At 42.4% G+C, this 16,534-nt stretch overlaps 1 protein-coding gene and 1 pseudogene across 2 annotated transcripts; one reads left to right on the plus strand and one right to left on the minus strand.

Moving 5' to 3' along the window:
* The first annotated feature begins 355 nt into the window (after positions 1 to 355).
* Positions 356 to 2,992, plus strand: LOC133902132 (wall-associated receptor kinase 5-like; annotated as a pseudogene).
* Positions 2,993 to 11,212: 8,220 nt separating this feature from the next.
* LOC133902226 (nucleobase-ascorbate transporter 2-like) lies at positions 11,213 to 16,169 on the minus strand. Of its 2 annotated transcripts, none has more exons than XM_062343833.1 (14): positions 15,839 to 16,169; positions 15,394 to 15,729; positions 15,200 to 15,297; positions 14,759 to 14,935; positions 14,514 to 14,614; positions 14,024 to 14,099; positions 13,224 to 13,502; positions 13,043 to 13,139; positions 12,810 to 12,896; positions 12,508 to 12,566; positions 12,320 to 12,431; positions 12,169 to 12,246; positions 11,910 to 12,070; positions 11,213 to 11,730 (listed from the first exon to the last, which is right to left on the minus strand). In XM_062343833.1, exons 2-14 carry the CDS (start codon positions 15,485 to 15,487, stop codon positions 11,518 to 11,520), a joined length of 1,632 nt encoding a protein of 543 aa, XP_062199817.1. In that variant the 5' UTR covers positions 15,488 to 15,729; positions 15,839 to 16,169; the 3' UTR covers positions 11,213 to 11,517. The 2 variants fall into 2 exon arrangements, with proteins under 2 accessions (XP_062199817.1, XP_062199818.1); XM_062343834.1 differs by having other exon boundaries at positions 12,320 to 12,411; positions 13,224 to 13,468; positions 15,839 to 16,166.
* Between the last annotated feature and the right edge of the window lie 365 nt (positions 16,170 to 16,534).

Consider the following 16,534-nt stretch of genomic DNA (forward strand, 5'->3'; position numbering starts at 1 on the left):
TCTACTTATAATAATTATGTGTACTATGTTTTATGACAATATGTCTTTAGTACCTTGATATTATGAGAGTAAATATATCCATTCGTCCAAATTGATTGGATATTAAACTTGTATTCATATTTAGTTTCAATTAAATTTGTAGTATTCACGATAGAATATTAGTGTAAATGTGGTTTGACCCTATTTGCATTGGAATTCTCTTGAAATATATGAATAAATTTGTATCATGCTTGATCACAGATGATAAACATATACATATACACCAACGGACGGATCTTCACCTAGCAAACTTTTGTTACCCGTTAAGTTAAATTTTACAATATCATGGTTTTTACTTACCCAGCCGCCGAGGAGTATGGAAGTGGTTCTGCAGCTTGGCCTTGGTCTTCTACTTGTTGCGGCGCATTGCGACCGTGCAACTGCCGTTCCTAGCTCTCATTGCCAAACGCAGTGTGGTGATGTTGAGATACAGTACCCATTCGGCATCGGCACAAACTGCTCCCTGGCAACAGACTTTGACGTCACCTGCCAACAGGTCCAAGGTAGCATCTCGAAGCCATTCATCGGTGGTCGTGAGCTGCTCGGTATTTCCTTGACCAATGCCACAATCCGGGTGCTCAACCCCATCGCGGCCTACTGCTACAACGACACCACCCCGGCGCTGCTCATCCAGAACGGGTACTTCTCGGAGGTTCAACGACGCGAGCAACTCCACCTACCGGTTCTCAGATGTCCGCAACAAGTTCACCGTCATCGGGTGCAACACCTTGGGCTACATTGCCAGCACCAACGGCGCGGGCTACCTGAGCGTGTGCTTCTCGATGTGCGGCCGCCGTAATCTGTCTGATCAAGCAAACGGCTCATGCTCAGGCTTGGGCTGCTGCCAGACAGCCATACCAAAGGGGATGGACTTCGACGGGGTTGGCCTCAACGTCGTCTTGGGTTCCAACACAAGCGAAATCTGGAGGAGGTTTGGCAGCCGGTGCAGCTATGCCGCGCTGATGGAGGCAGCGGCGTTCAACTTCAGCACCGCATACATCAGCACGACCAAGTTCAACGACACGAGTGCAGGGCGAGCACCAGTGGTGCTTGACTGGTCTATAACAAATGAGACGTGTGAGGTGGCCAAAAGGAACCAGACAGGCACTTACGCGTGCCTCAGCACCAATAGCACGTGTGCTGATTCCACTATTGGATTACCAGTGCACGTGTGCAACTGCTCCCAAGGGTATGAGGGCAACCCATATATTCCAGATGGATGCAGAGGTACAAAGTCGGCTGAGCTCTCTCATGACAATGTGTACATATGCGCACACTTGTGTTACACATACGTATACAATATCAGATGGTTAAGGGCATGTAAGCTTTGTATTTATCGCTATTCCTTTTCCTCATCTTACTGCAGATTTGAATGAATGCAATCAGGGGCGCCCATGTCCTTCAGACGGCGTTTGCCACAACACAGCAGGTGGATACCGCTGTTCTTGTCGAGCAGGAAGGAAGTATTCTGAGCAAAACAATACATGTATCCCTGATACCGGCTTAATAATAGGTAAAGGCCTCTCAGCTAGCTAGATCAATAGGCAATAGCTTCTTATCACTGTAATTTTTGTGAAAACGATACCAAAAAACATATATGTGCAACATCAACCAACAACAAGACCCTAACATGATTTGCAGAACCTGATGAGAACATGTGGTATGCCAATTGACTAACATGGTTTATACTCTCTGTAGAAAAAAGGAAGACAGATTTAATTTTATGATAGTGCTCTTATCTGCTGGTGCTGTTATATGCAGGAGTTACAATGGGCTTGCTTGTTCTCATGATTTTCTCCTTCTGCGGCTACTTGATTCTTCAAAAGAGAAAACTAAACAAAGTCAAGAAGGAATATTTTCACCAACATGGAGGCTTGATTTTGTTTGATACAATGAAATCAGGAAATGGTCTTGCTTTTATAGTATTTACTGAAACTGAACTCAGACGTGCTACAAACAACTACGATAAGAGCAGAATAATCGGAAAAGGAGGCCATGGGACGATCTACAAGGGTATAGTTAAGGATAACATGCCTGTTGCAATTAAGAGATGTACACACATTGACGAAAGGCAAAAGTAGGACTTCGGTCAAGAAATGCTAATACTCTCTCAAATCAATCACAAGAACATTGTCAAACTCGTGGGTTGTTGCCTTGAGGTGGAAGTTCCGATGCTAGTTTATGAGTTCATCCCAAATGGAACAATGTTCGAGCTTATCCATGGTAGGAATCAAGCATTGCAACTCTCTTTCTGTGCTCTCCTCAGGATTGCTCACGAAGCAGCGGAAGGATTCAACTTCCTACATTCTTACGCATCTCCCCCAATTCTCCATGGTGACGTGAAGACTGCCAACATCCTTCTTGATGACAACTACATGGCCAAAGTGTCAGACTTTGGAGCCTCCATACTAGCCCCATCTGACAAAGAGCAGTACGTCACAATGGTTCAAGGTACCTTGGGCTACCTCGACCCTGAGTATATGCAAACATGCCAATTAACCGAAAAAAGCGATGTCTACAGCTTCGGAGTTATCCTTCTGGAGGTTATGACCGGCGAGGTGCCGCTGAAACTGCACGGGCCCGAGGCACAAAGAAGCTTGACGTCAAATTTCTTGTCCGCAAATCTTGGTGCGGTGTTGGCGAGCCACATAAAAGGTCAAGAGAGCACTGAACTGATTAGAGGACTTGCAGAGCTAGCCCATCAATGCCTGGATATGTGCGGCAGCAATAGGCCCTCCATGAAAGAGATCGCTGACGAGCTTGGCAGACTGAGGAAACTTTCACTCCACCCTTGGGTACAACTTAACTCAATACAGAAGAGACGGAGACACAAAGACTTCTTGGTGGACCATCAGAAACTAGTTTTGAAACAGAAACTAGTATTATCGAGTATCCTGTACAGGAAGGTGAGAACCTGCCCATAAACCCAAGAAGTACGTATTATGCCAGGTGACTAAAATATATGTAATACTCTATTAAAATTTGTACACGCTGGGGAATGTGCTTGGTGGGAAATCCGAAAATACATTGATCAGCCAATTGCGAAATCCCGGCCCGATGCCCCAGTCAGACACTCAGACTCCGACGGTCTGACCCGCCCACTCCGCGCTGCACTAAGTCGCTAACCCTAAGCTCTCTGCTCTCACTCGTGACGCTGAGTCCCTGACCCGCCCACCCCGCGCGCCGCGCCGACGGATCACAGACGATTCACGGTTGGAGGACTAGCGCGGAGCGGGGCGGGAGGCGGCGGTCCCGCTGCTCTCCTGGTCGTGGGGCCTGCCTACTGCCGACTTTGGTGAGGATGGAGAGAGGGCCAAGGAGGGCCGGCTCCTCGCGCCGCGGTGGCCGAGGTGTGGTCGTTCGCGCGGTCCGACCCGCGGAAGGCCGTGTTCGCGGGCAAGGTAGGGCTGGCGCTCGCGCTCATCTCGCTACTCGTCTTCCTCCGGCAGCCCCGCGACATCGTCAGCAACTCCGTCTGGCCATCCTCACCGTCGTCGTCGTCCTTGAGTTTAGCATTGGTGCGCACTGGCGCACTGCTCGCTTCCTTCTTTTCTTCCTCTCCGCGTCCTGGGGATAAAGGTGTCAGCTTTGCCGTGATTCTTTTGATGTCCAGTTCTTGATTGGAAGATCCAGGGGGTGAAGTTTCTGGATCTCACCAATCTCTTGCGTGGTGATGAACTGATCCCCATCTGGCATTTTTGCGCTAAAGATGAATGCTTTCTTTGTTTTCGTTCTCTGACCCAAAGTATCGCCGTATCGGTGCTTGGAGGAGCATGAACAGGTTAATTAGCGGAGGATTTCTTCACCTTTTTCGTTTTTAGCATTAAAATGCTTTGATCCGGATATTTTTTGCATCTATGTTGTTCCATTTACCTCGATTTTTTCTGCTCAACCGAAATACAATGTTGTTCTTGTAGTTTATTTGGGGAGTTTCAGTGAGGTTTCATGGGTTAAGTGAGGTGTTGATCGTTCGTCCATTTGTTCAATTGTGTTATTGATGGTGCTGCTGTTGCTCATGTGCAGGTCCATATTACTGGGTGAAGTGCAAGCCAGGAGAGCTCATTCCTGCGAACCAGCCGAACGAAGGGAGTGTGCAGAGGAGGAAGGAGAAGAAGTTGATCAAGCATTCGGTTCCGTCTCCGTTGGATGTCGGGTCCCCGCTAGCGATAGGGGCACGATAGATTTGCACCCGGTTTGATTTTCGAGTTCAGGTCAGATTTCATATTTCGGGTTTTATATATTGCTCCACTAACTTTGACTCGACCCGTTACTACCTTTAATGATCGCTTATTGTCGAGAGCCCGAGATATTGGTCATCGCCCCACATACCCCCCCCCCCCCCCTCAATGGCATGCAGCTCATGTATCTCCACTACGTCAAACTCTTCTTTTAAAAAACAAGGAAAAAGAAAAAAGGACCTCAACCTCTCGGCTCGACGTTATGATAAAATGAAACGCGTACAAACAGGTGCATATAAAATGTAAACAGCTCTTTAGAGCACAACATCAGCGCAACCTCAACAAAACTCTGACGGATCAGAAACTGACCGAGAAAAAAAATGGGAAAAAGGTGATGATTAGCGATCAGCATATCCGAGTAAAAAAATAGAAGTATACACTATAAAAAACACCCTTCGTAGCCTTGTATCACTGCCGATTCTAGTGATGATTAGCAATCAGTATATCCGAGTAAAAAAATAGGAGTGTACACTACTACAGAAATATCATTCCTTGCTCTCTATCACTGTCAATTAAAACTGACAGTGATAGTGTATCACTACCGGTTCTTATCAAGAACTAGCATCAATAGTCCATTAAAAAACCAGCAGTGATATTGTATCACTACCGGTTCTTATCAAGAACTAGCACTAGTAGTTTATTCAAAAAGAACTGGCACTAATACTATCACTCACTACTACAAAATGAGTCATTTGTGTCTCTTTTCACCGCCGGTTCAAAAATAACTGGCAATGATAAGGTATCATTGTCGGTTTACAAGCTCCAACAACCGATCAATTAGTGATCCGTTAAGAACCAACAGTGATATCCACTATCACTAAACTAGCACTTATTTTCAAAAATTGGCAGTGATACAACAGTGCTAATTGTTGTCATGGATAAGCAGTGTTTCTTCTTCATCGTTGCCGCTCAGTGTTTAGAACCGACAGTGATTTGTCATAGTATATAATCACTTATCCCCCAAGACTGAGCAGAACAAGGAGGAGCTATGTTCTGCTCAATTGCGACTCTTTGTGGCAACCACTACATGAAAAATAGACAAAGGAGACACTACATAACTGACGGGTCGTAATATGACCCATCACTTATGATAAAAGTGGCGGGTCATAGTTGTGACCCGTCACTAATGCCAGTTATTGCTGATGGGTGAAAACTCGACCCGTTACCAATAACGACTTATCACTCACAGGTCATCGTAGGCCAGTCATTGGTGACGGGTCAAGTTTTGACCCGACCTGTCATCAATGACTAACTCATCGGTGACGGGTCTCATAGGCCTGACATAAGTGACAGGTCAAGTTATGACCCGTCACTAATGACGTTATTCAGAAATACAGAAAATGATCCAAACATTAAAAAAATTTATTTTTATTTTATTTTTCTCTTATTTTTTCTTACTTCAAAAGCACTAGAATATGAATCATTGTACATTTCTGCTCAAGTTTGATATAAGGAGTAACGGCTATGGACACAAACGCTCGTTCCAAAAATGGTGTAGAAATTTCTGGAGGCGAGAACTCAATCTTCCAAGCTGTTTTAGGCCTCGAAAAATTCGTCGAACTCGATAACATAGGGGAGAAACATATGTAACTTTTTCTGTAGATATCCATAGAGTTAAAAAAAACGTCAAAATCGGAGTATGTATGCAAAAGTTATGGTCATTTAACCGAATGCACTCCAAGTCAATTGGTTTTTATGTCTTGTAAAATTAATATTGGAGACGGGTCGTAACTGTGACATGTCACTTATGACCCTCGGCAAAATAGTTAAAATGATCTTTTATCCGAGTCCCTTCATGACGCACGCGAGGTTGAGGTGGTTAGGCAGCTACGCGCACGAGGGGCTGTCGCGAGTTCGATTCCCACGGAACGCACATTCTAAAAACAGTCTGAAAAATAGGTAGAGGCACGTGGCGAGTGGGTGATAGGACTGAGTTGGATTGGTTTAGGTGAAAAAATATTTTTTTGACTTTTTTTTCACGTTCAAAAAACGCGAAAACCGTATATCAGTCATAAGTGACTGGTCACAGTTGTGACCCGTCACCAATAACCTTATTGGTGACGGATCCTTACCCATCACTTATTACATGTCATCAGTGATGCATTCGGGGTGACGGGTTCGAGATGACGGGTGCGGGATCCATCACCTATGACGGTTATGACCCGTCACCCTTGTTCATTTTTCACGTAGTGAACCTTGTGCGGGGTAGTTTCAAAATTTGGAGGAATCTACACGCGTGACCTAGGTGCTCCAAAGTTAGTAAGTTCATCTACATTTTATTTATATTTATATTTACTTGCTAGATTGCTCTAGATTTTGAAAATAAGTGCTTGTCTATGATGATGAATTTTGAAGGAGCTGGAGCTCTAATTGACTTAGTGAATTTAAGATAATTGATTTTAGTTATACATTATCTAGGTTAGTAAATTTATCTATATTTTATTTGTATTTAGATTTACTTACTAGATTACTTTAGATTTTGAAAATAGGTGCTTGTTCTATAATAATGAATTTTGAAGGAACTAGATCTCTAATTGATTTAGTGAATTTAAGATAATCGATTTTAGTATACATTATCTATATATGAATTTATTTATCATTATTTAGTATTATATTCTATTTTGTTGATAATAATTAATTAAATGGATAATTATTTCATATTAATTCAATGAATTTATAATAATTGATTAGCTTGTTACACAAGATGGCAATGATATTCCTTATCGCTGCTAGTTCGTGTTACGAGCCAATAGTGATAAATTTATTGTATATAAATGTGTACAGTCTCCCTGTCTGAGCCTTAGCAGGTCACATAGAGGAACTCTGTTTTTGCTAGATGATGACCATTTTGTGACCTTGTGCTTGGATGCTTCTAAATTAGGAGGAATTCACATGCCCTAAGTGAATATTAGTGAATCTATGGCAATTACCTTTTTAGGAGCTAGAGCTCTAATTAAGCTCTAATTTAGGAAATAAATTGTAATTATACGTTCTTATAGATGTTTAGAGTTTGGTTCGCTATAGATACTGTGCTTATCTTGGGATAAAAAAGAACGTGTTTTCAGTCAGTGAACAGTATGGAGCGCCGATAAAAAATAGATAATAGAGATTAGAAATAGAGGAAAAAACTAGGGTTTCATATGAATCTTTTTAGAGATGCTTTGAAATGTATCTTGTTAATCTATTTATGTAATGAAGATCAAATTTTGTAAGTTTTTCTTTATGATTTCCGTTGTCATCGTTTCATGTTGATTTTTGATGGATCGTTTAGTTATCGTAATTTATCTTGGTTTAATCTATCCAAAATCATCATAGAGCATTAAGGTATTGTTTCCCAAGTGAACAATACCCAACCGGACGAAACAGTTGCGGGTGAACAGTACCGTGGAAACTGGACATAGCCAATGCCAGTTGTTGTTTGTCCGTCGCTTGTAACACTCGCCCATGACCACCATTCATTTGGCCCATCGTTCAAAGTAATATCAACGAAACAACTAAATTAAAACTCAAAGAATTGTTAAAATTGAGGGGTGAACTTCAGACACCAAAAGAAATCAAGAGGCCAGAACTGTCAAAGAGAATCCATCTCATCGCTAAATTTCTAGCTAAATGCCTCGCAAGAATACAGTACCCACCGTGTGTCATGCAAAATGAGGTCAGATCCAAGGGGGCAGTACTAATAAAGATAATCAATCTCACTGCTAAATTCCCAAGCCTAGCGAGCCTACAGTACCCAACTTGTGTCAGGGAAAATGAGGGAGTTCATGTTCTCGCGTCTCTCATGTATATGGAGCTTCTACTACCATACGGTGTTCCTTTCAAAGCAAAGGATCTGTAGTCAACTAAAATTTGTATACTTCGGACACAAAGTTACATGCATTAGACCTACACGGACGCAGTCTCCGCCGGGGACAGCATCTCGGCGGCCGCAGAAGAGGAGGTTGACAATGAGAGGAGGCGATGGTTGGCGCGGATGCGTCCGTTAAGGAACGGTGTGAAGCGACGGAGTACTGGGGCCCTCACCGATGCCGACACCATTGCCGCCACTGTGTGGCACTGCCACGCCGTTTTTTTGGGTTGGTGGTGCGGCCGTAAGCTCTAGGGGATCGGGAAATGGGATCAGAGGTGATAATGCGGGGAAAAGCGGGCAATGTGTGAGGTTGTCTTAGAGCAGTGAGTACCGCCTACTTCCAACGGTGGAAGGATAACAGGCCGCTGCGCTGCAGGCCTGCTTAGGCCCATTCATCCTTCTTAGTAGACCACAACTTTTTTGCAATTTTTCTTCTTTTTGCCCGATCTTGTGGCATCCTGTAGAGCTGCTCCTCCCCCGGAGATGCTCATCTTATTTGGCTCGCCTTTCATGGTTGAACTACTGAACCAGCAAACTCTGCAACAAATACTTATATGACACCAAGGGAAGCAGTGTGCGCTATCCTCGAGTGCCGGTCAGCTACAAGTTGATCATAACAAGAGGTGAAGACAAAGGGTGCTCGCCGTGGGCCCGGGGCATCAGTGAGGGAGTGTAGGCCACGCACAGCCTCTCGACTTCTCCGATTTTTGTGTTTTTTTTTCCTCTTCAGCTCTTTTTCCTTTCTTCGGGCTAATGTGAGCAGTGGATGGAAACCTCGCAATATTCACGAATTTGACGCAATATCCACGAATTATTGGAGATTTTATGGTAATATAATTTTCATATAGTGTCTTGATTGTTTTAAACATATTGATGATCAAACTTTAGGAAGTAGGACGGTTTAGATTTTAGGATGTTGTTGGAAAAAATATCTCAGCCCACAAATATCACTAAGGAGACAACATAAAGAGTTCATCGGAGCCCTCAGGTTCCGGACTCCTCGAAGCGACTAAAAGTTTCCAGAGGCTGTGGACCCTTCTGGCCGTCGCCTCTCGAGACAAGAGAAATAGCTAGCCTTCTAGGGGAATATCTGCAAAAGGAGAACACCAACTGCAATTCATCTGACACGAAGTGATTGACAGTTAATTCCAATGCAAGTGGTGGGTACCCTGATATCCCTATGCAAGTGGAGCCCACTATGACACCTGAGACAGTGCAGCGCCACACTTTATGACCGATCGAGCCCACTCTTTAGGCCAGTTTACACTACTGTATTTGCCATGGTAGATAATATCTTTGGGTAGATGTATAGGTCTCTGTGATATAGTGATAACCTGTGTCATTATCTCTGTAAGAGGTATACTTGTATCCTTACACCCGATATGTCACTATAAATACAGACCTATGGCCATCAGACCTGGAGACCGATCTTTTGGTGATAAACATGAGTATTCATTTCTCTCAACTTTTTCTCTAAGTTTAAATCTACTCTCTAGAAGAGACTCTCGCCGTACGTATTCGTAAAAAACTTTTCTTTTTCACCAACGGATGCCAAATAAAAAGAACAGGGGGAGTAACACTTATATTACATAGCTGCTTGGCCAACTGGTTGCGCATCACAAAATTCGGATTGAGCAAAGGTCGGTTTCATTCTAATTTTCCCAACAGTTTTTTTTTATACACTGGCTATTTCTGGTGATTCCTTACTCCTGTTGCAGTGAGTGGCAAGTTGTAAGGTAATAATAGCCCAGTAAATTGTATGCCAAAAAGTCAGGCTACAATAAAAAAAATGGTTGCTGGGCTAATCAGGCAATGATAGAAAGGAAAAAAAAATAGCCAACGTTGACCTTTAAGAGTTTAGATTTTTTCACTTTTAGGCAAGGTCCATGTAATTTTTCTTTCATGCAGCAGGTCGGAAAACCTAAGGAATTGATCACTCTCCCTCTTTTGTGAAAAACAAAACCTAAGAAATTTATCAGAAGTAGTCGGCGGTTAGATTGGTTTCCGCTCGTGGAAAAACTTGAACAAGTCGAAGGGTATGGCCATGTTTAGTTCAACTTTATTTTTAAAATGGAATATCTTAATATTTCGGTCTCTGCATCTTGAGATGCACACAACCAGTGAACTATTATATGATTGCAGCACTAGTCTGGCGAAAAGAAAAGAAAAGGCACCAAAGTTTTCATAAGCAGATGATCTGATCAAGCTCTACATAAAGTGGAGTTTGCTATACCAATACCGGTCTCCAAGGTCCGACAAGCTAACCTCACCGTATCCTGGTCCTCGTCCCGCTGAAGCAAAGATCACAATCGTAGCCAATGTGTTGTTTAGTTCACTAGCTACCACACTTTACAAACTCTGTTACACGTTTTAGTAGCTGTTTGATTATTGCCACAGTTTTAGCATGTCACAATTTCTTAAGCTTTAGCACCAAATGTCATTTGACTCTACCTGGCCTACTGCGTGGCTAAGAGATGGTTGGTCACACTCGCACCTACGACACAAGGTTTAGCAAGGAGGTGTGACAATGTATGGAAGTGAACCAAACGTGCCAAAAGCTCACTCAACAATGTCAAAAAGTTTGAAACAGCTCGCAAGATACGTTCCTTCTATCAAGTCCTTCAATTCCTGTTAGTTTGTATCCAAGAGCGCAATAAAGTAACACTAGCACATGAGCTTCCTCAACGTGCCAGGCAACTTGTTTGTCACAAATGGCAACTATAACACAGTTTCTAATAATTATACTAATGAATACCTGCTTTTCCTCTGAACATAAAAGCCACCACACAAGGAAGTTTATTCTTGTACGCATTGGCTCCGTACGTGATATGTGCTGCAACGACAGCAGCACAATAAGAGTTGATTACAACGGCATGCACACACTTGGAGTGAGTGACATGGAGCTCTCTACCCGGTTCGAATGACAGTGTAAACTTCACACCAAAGCTCCCTCACCATAATTCACACATTGGAGATCTTTTTCTTTTTGATATGCTATTTTGTCTCTTTTCTTTGATCCTTTTGTATAGCTAGGTGCATTCTCATACAAAAGCTTATGCAGTTGTATCAGCTTGATGTGACGATAAGAGTTAGTAAAGCTTCCCTTTAAAAAAAGCAGTGATGTGCAGCATAGACAAATATAATCCTAACATACAAAGCTTGAACCATCTGGTCATAAGATCCCTAAAATGACATTATATCAAACTCCAACGATTTGGTTTGCTTATTAACCGAAACAAATCGATTTATGTACAATCGACAGATAACAGAGAATTAGTTACTCATTTGTTCAACTTTCTGTTGCTCTTCTACTCTATCGAAAGCAGACCAGACACTTGCTGATCACTTTTGACCATTTGGCTTGCAGCATCTTGACTTTGGCAGTTTGGCTCAAGATGGGGGAAAGAATCTATTGAGGTTGAACGGCAGGGTGTAGAACTCTTCGTTCCTGCTGTCTCCCCGGAACGTCCTGAAACGCGCCCACCATGGCATTCCACGGTCCCTTGCCGCATCTCTGACATCAAGTGTGTTGTCAAGGAGAACTGCCACAAAGAGGGCGACGGTGGGTGGGGACGAGAAGATAGTGTTGATGTAGTCATTGAACTGCGACAAAGAAAGAAAGATGTCAAATAATTTAAAATTAGTTTTCAGCACTATGCAATATAAAATGAGACATAATGCATCAGCTTTGTGTTACTATATTGTTCGAACTTTATTTTTATTTTTTGCTTGGAACTACTTTAAAGATGGAATACGAATTCTGAGGTGGAAAAATTACTAACCCATCCAGCCTTTGTGTGCGCTGGGCCTTGTTGAGAACTCGTGGAATACCGAGAGAAGTACTCTGGTATAGATAAACCCAGGAAGAGTGAGACACCGATAATGAAGAGGTTGCGCATTGAGTTCATGTTGGTGAACTGCATAAAGGAGAGCCCCACGGCAGCTGAGGACACGATAGAAAGAGAAAACTTAGCTATACAGTTTAAAGTCTAATAAATTTCTACAAAAAGGTTATTTCACTTTGTCTGCTATGATGCTTACCGACAATTCCAAACATAACACAGTAAACAGCAGCAAATATTGTGAAAGGAATGGAGGCAAAAAGTGCTCCAAATTTTCCTGCAATCATGATATGTTCAGAACCCTGAAAATTTTGTCCACCTTCATCTTAGTTTCTTTGGATAAACGTTACCTAGCATGGAGAAGAAGATCATGAAACCTGCAGAAATCTGTATTACTCTTCTGCTACCAACCCTAGTTGATCCAAGAAGACCAACATTCTCACTGCGTTGCAGGCAGACATTCTGGGTAGCGTTAGGCATGGAACCAAAGAAAAAATTCAGAATGAAGAATTATGAATCAGCAAGGAGATGCACTCACACAGAAACAGTAGAACCAGTCCCAGTGCCAAATAGCCCATCTAGTAGGGTGCCAATACCCTGAATGTTCACATATTTGAGAAGAAAAAGAAGAAAGCATAATTCATTTGCATTAACACAAAGTACACGTTGTAAATAGTCTTATTTTTCTTATGCAAAGAAAAACATTTGTAGTTGAATAATTATACCACTGCAATTAACAAATATTTTTAGTTAATATCCATGAATTATAGGAAGATTATTTGCCATATTATAGATGTTGGCATATTCAGTTGGAGGCCATCCAAGGATAATAACACTAACCTGCCATCCAATGCCTCTGCTCAGGACATATGCTGGTGGGGGCGTTGCACTTGCCAACCGAGCAGTAGCCTTGAATGCACCTGTTGTCTGCAACCCTCAAATATTGTGCACCAAATCAGATGGACACACACACACACACACAAGAAGCCAAAATATGGCAAACCGACAAATTACTACAAGGCATGATATAGAAAACACTTTGAAAAATCAGCGAGTTAAGTAAGTCATGGTACCTCTATTAAAGAGACCAGCACAGCAGCCATCATACCGAATGCATGGTCTGCACTGAATGTTGGTGCGCCCCATTGTAATGGGTATGGGATGCTTATCCTTAAGAGAGCGAAAAGTTTACTTAAGAAGTGTGAAATATGGATGTTCAAAACGAATCAGTGATATATAAGGCTGTCTCCGAACCATAGCGAGGAAGAGATGAGGTTGGCACGGTCTGTCCGGCAATTGATCTGGGTGACAAGTGCCGTATGCTTGTATGCACCACTTGCTGTGAGGATGTGGGCATATACCCAGACAAGAGCGATGCATATCAGCAGTGAGAACCTCTCCAAAATGGGAGCATGCCGGACATGCACATGCTTGAGATATTGTGAAAGAGCGACAAATAGGATAAGCATTGGAAGACCAATCTCCACACATCTCCCAGCCTGACAAATGTTGTACTTGAATTAGCTGAGGATTCTGTAAAGCATAACATTAGAATGCCAGTTCTTGGCTCACAAAAAAGGAAGATCTTGCTGATTATAGATTAATAATTAATGTATTTTTCTAACTTCAATATATTTATACTTTTTAAGTGTACAAATAAAACCCATACACCCAAAAAGAAAGAATTTTCAGTGATATTAAACCCAGAAGTAACTAAAACCTCCCAGATTGGAAGCACATATTTTTGTTGTAGATACAACATAACATGAGTAACAATAAGCCAATATAGTTTATTGTTGCTGAACGTCTATGCTATGGTTAGGAAATTATCGTAGTAGATAAGACAGCTATGTTTCAAACAAATAATTATGTAACGCTTGAAAATCATATCAGCTAAGTAGCAATGTAGGAAACATAGATCAGAAAATGTTTGACAGCGGAAAGAATGGAAATAAAATTGTCATAGAGAACATTCTTCAATATGATTACCACAAAGAGTTAAAGTGTCTGGTGTTACTGTATACATAACAAAAGCAACACCACTAGAGCTTTACCACTGGGAATCCTCTCTCGAAAAGGCCAAACCCCACCAATGCAACAACAGGAACCATAGCAAGTGGGCTAAAGAACCTGCAACATGCACATCAGAATGTTATGTTCTTATTCCTGTCGTCGATCCGAAGGTAGCAGCCATGCCCATCACTTTTGGGTATTTTTTCCCTCTCTTTGATCAACATATTAGCATATTTTACTTTTTTTCTAAAGTGATGCTCGCAATTCAAACTGATAGACACATAAAGTGGATGGATAGCCAAAGCGACCAGAACAGTTTGTAAAGAACCAACAGATAATGGTCCAAATATTGACCATGTGACCCACTATACGATAACATGTCAACATGTCATGCTAAAGTTCAAAAGTTTATTCCAAAGAAACTCCTCAGCTTCTCAGATATGTGAAGGAAATAATTTGTGCACTAGATATGGATATGGATAAATAATTACATCATACATCAACTAAGGAAAAAGGGAGAGTTAAATGTACCTTGAACATATTGCCCACAACTGGCTATATCCAAGAATTATTTGAATGCTTGAAGATACTATCAATGCCCCCTGTATGGATCTCATTGCCTGCAGGAATCTCTGCGAACAGGCCAGAAAGATAAACTTTGGGTGCATAACATGAAAATTTGCAGTAGTGAAATGAACAAATGATCAATCTATTTGATTTTGCATGACTTATGTTCTGAAAATACAACAAATACAGGAAGATCGTTGCATACTTACAGTATGACCATCGGCTATTTGTGCGAGTGAGGGGTCGCGAATTATGGAGAGGATTGGGATGATATATGCATAGGAGCCACCCATGATGGTTGGAAGGCGAGTACCAAATAGTGTCTGGAGCAATGTCTTTATCCCAGTAACAAAGAGCAGTGTTTGGACAACCCTGGCCTTGTCATGCTATGATAACAAAATAGGAAAAACACTTCTGTAATCAGAGTAGATTCTTCTGCCAAACTATTGATCAAATGAATTGAAACAAGGATAGCCACATCTTTTAGTAATCTGTTATAACAATAAGAAAACAACATTTTTCTTTTATGAAAAGAAGAAAGTAATCGGTCTTAAAATTCAGTAGCTTGAATTTCTTGAAAAGAAAAACCTCAGAATTACTGAGAACCTAACCAACAAGTCAAATGAATGAAAAAGGGACGAGATTCTCACATCATTTCCACCCATAAGAGGAACCAACATTGTGGGGATCATCACAGCTGTGCCCAGGGACAGTATGTAATGCTGAAACCCCAAAGCAATCGCTTCTCCTGCAACACCCACAAACATCCAGAATTAGCAACCTCTAGACACAAACGGATCAAAAAACGAATTACAAAACTGCTCCAATGCAGGGTGCAACATACCCCAGGAAGGATTAGAGTCGATGCAGTACTCAAAACCCTGGAGCTGGTCCATGGGTGGGTGATGGACCATATCCTCAGGCTTCACCTCGGCCATTTTCTGAATCGCGAGATCGTATGGTTGCAGGAACCAAGGGCGAGATTTGGGGAACACAATCCTTGTGCCCTTGGTCGATTAACTAGTAGGGGAAAAGCAGCAAAGATGCTAGTTTTATTCACCTAAAGCTAAAGAATTCCTCAGGGCATGAGAAAGATGGAAACTTTTATTGGCTCAGAATAGTAGAGATCAAGAAATGCTTGTGAGCGCTAGAAGATCCGAGGCTGAAGCCCTCTGAAAATCTGGAAAAATGAAACGAGAAAGAGAAGCAATGATCTTCAACTCCAAATCATGGGATTCACCAACAAGATTGAACAAAAGGAGAATCAAAAGAACCAGGCGCTATCCCACCTTTACACCAATCTGGACAGAGCAAGAGGCCCTGAGAGCAGAACAGATACAGCAAAGCCAAAGGAGAGAGCAACACAGCTGCAAGACCAGGAGCAATGCGGCAGGCCGCAGAGGAGCTCTGACTGCGGAATTCGGCGAGGAGGAGACCGACGACGAACTGCGGGTGCAAAGCAAGCAAGCGAACAAACAAAGGCGAGAAGGGTTGCTTTATTAGTGATGTTTGATGTGTCATCAAAAGGAAAAAAGGAGGGCAAAGGGGAAAAGATGAAAAGAGGCAAAGATGCTAGCCATAAAAAGGCGCAGCGCGAGTGCGAGAGATGATACTGAGCGCGCAACTGTTCTGTCTCTCTCTCTCCTCTCTCTAGATAAGCAGTGGTTTCTCTCTCTAATTTGGGAAGAGATTAGCAAGGATATGCCACTGACATGCGGTGTTGCATACAAGGTTTGGGCTAATCACGTTCTCTCTCTTGCGTAACTGTGCCTGAGGTTGGCTGTTTCGCTGGCTGCTGTGCAGAGGATCAGAAACGGCTGTTGGAATTGGCCCGTTGGAAATTCTTTTGTGACGAAATTGTCCTCGGATTAGAACGCGACATGCAGGAGGATTTAAGGAGGCGCGATGCATCGGAGTGCGTGCGCTGTAATTCTGGTCAGTGGATGACTGGACGGGATGTCCTTTTGTCGCTCTGCATTTAGTTT

The sequence above is a fragment of the Phragmites australis genome, chromosome 20 (genome assembly GCF_958298935.1).
Source record: "Phragmites australis chromosome 20, lpPhrAust1.1, whole genome shotgun sequence".
Classification (NCBI taxonomy): Eukaryota; Viridiplantae; Streptophyta; class Magnoliopsida; order Poales; family Poaceae; genus Phragmites; species Phragmites australis.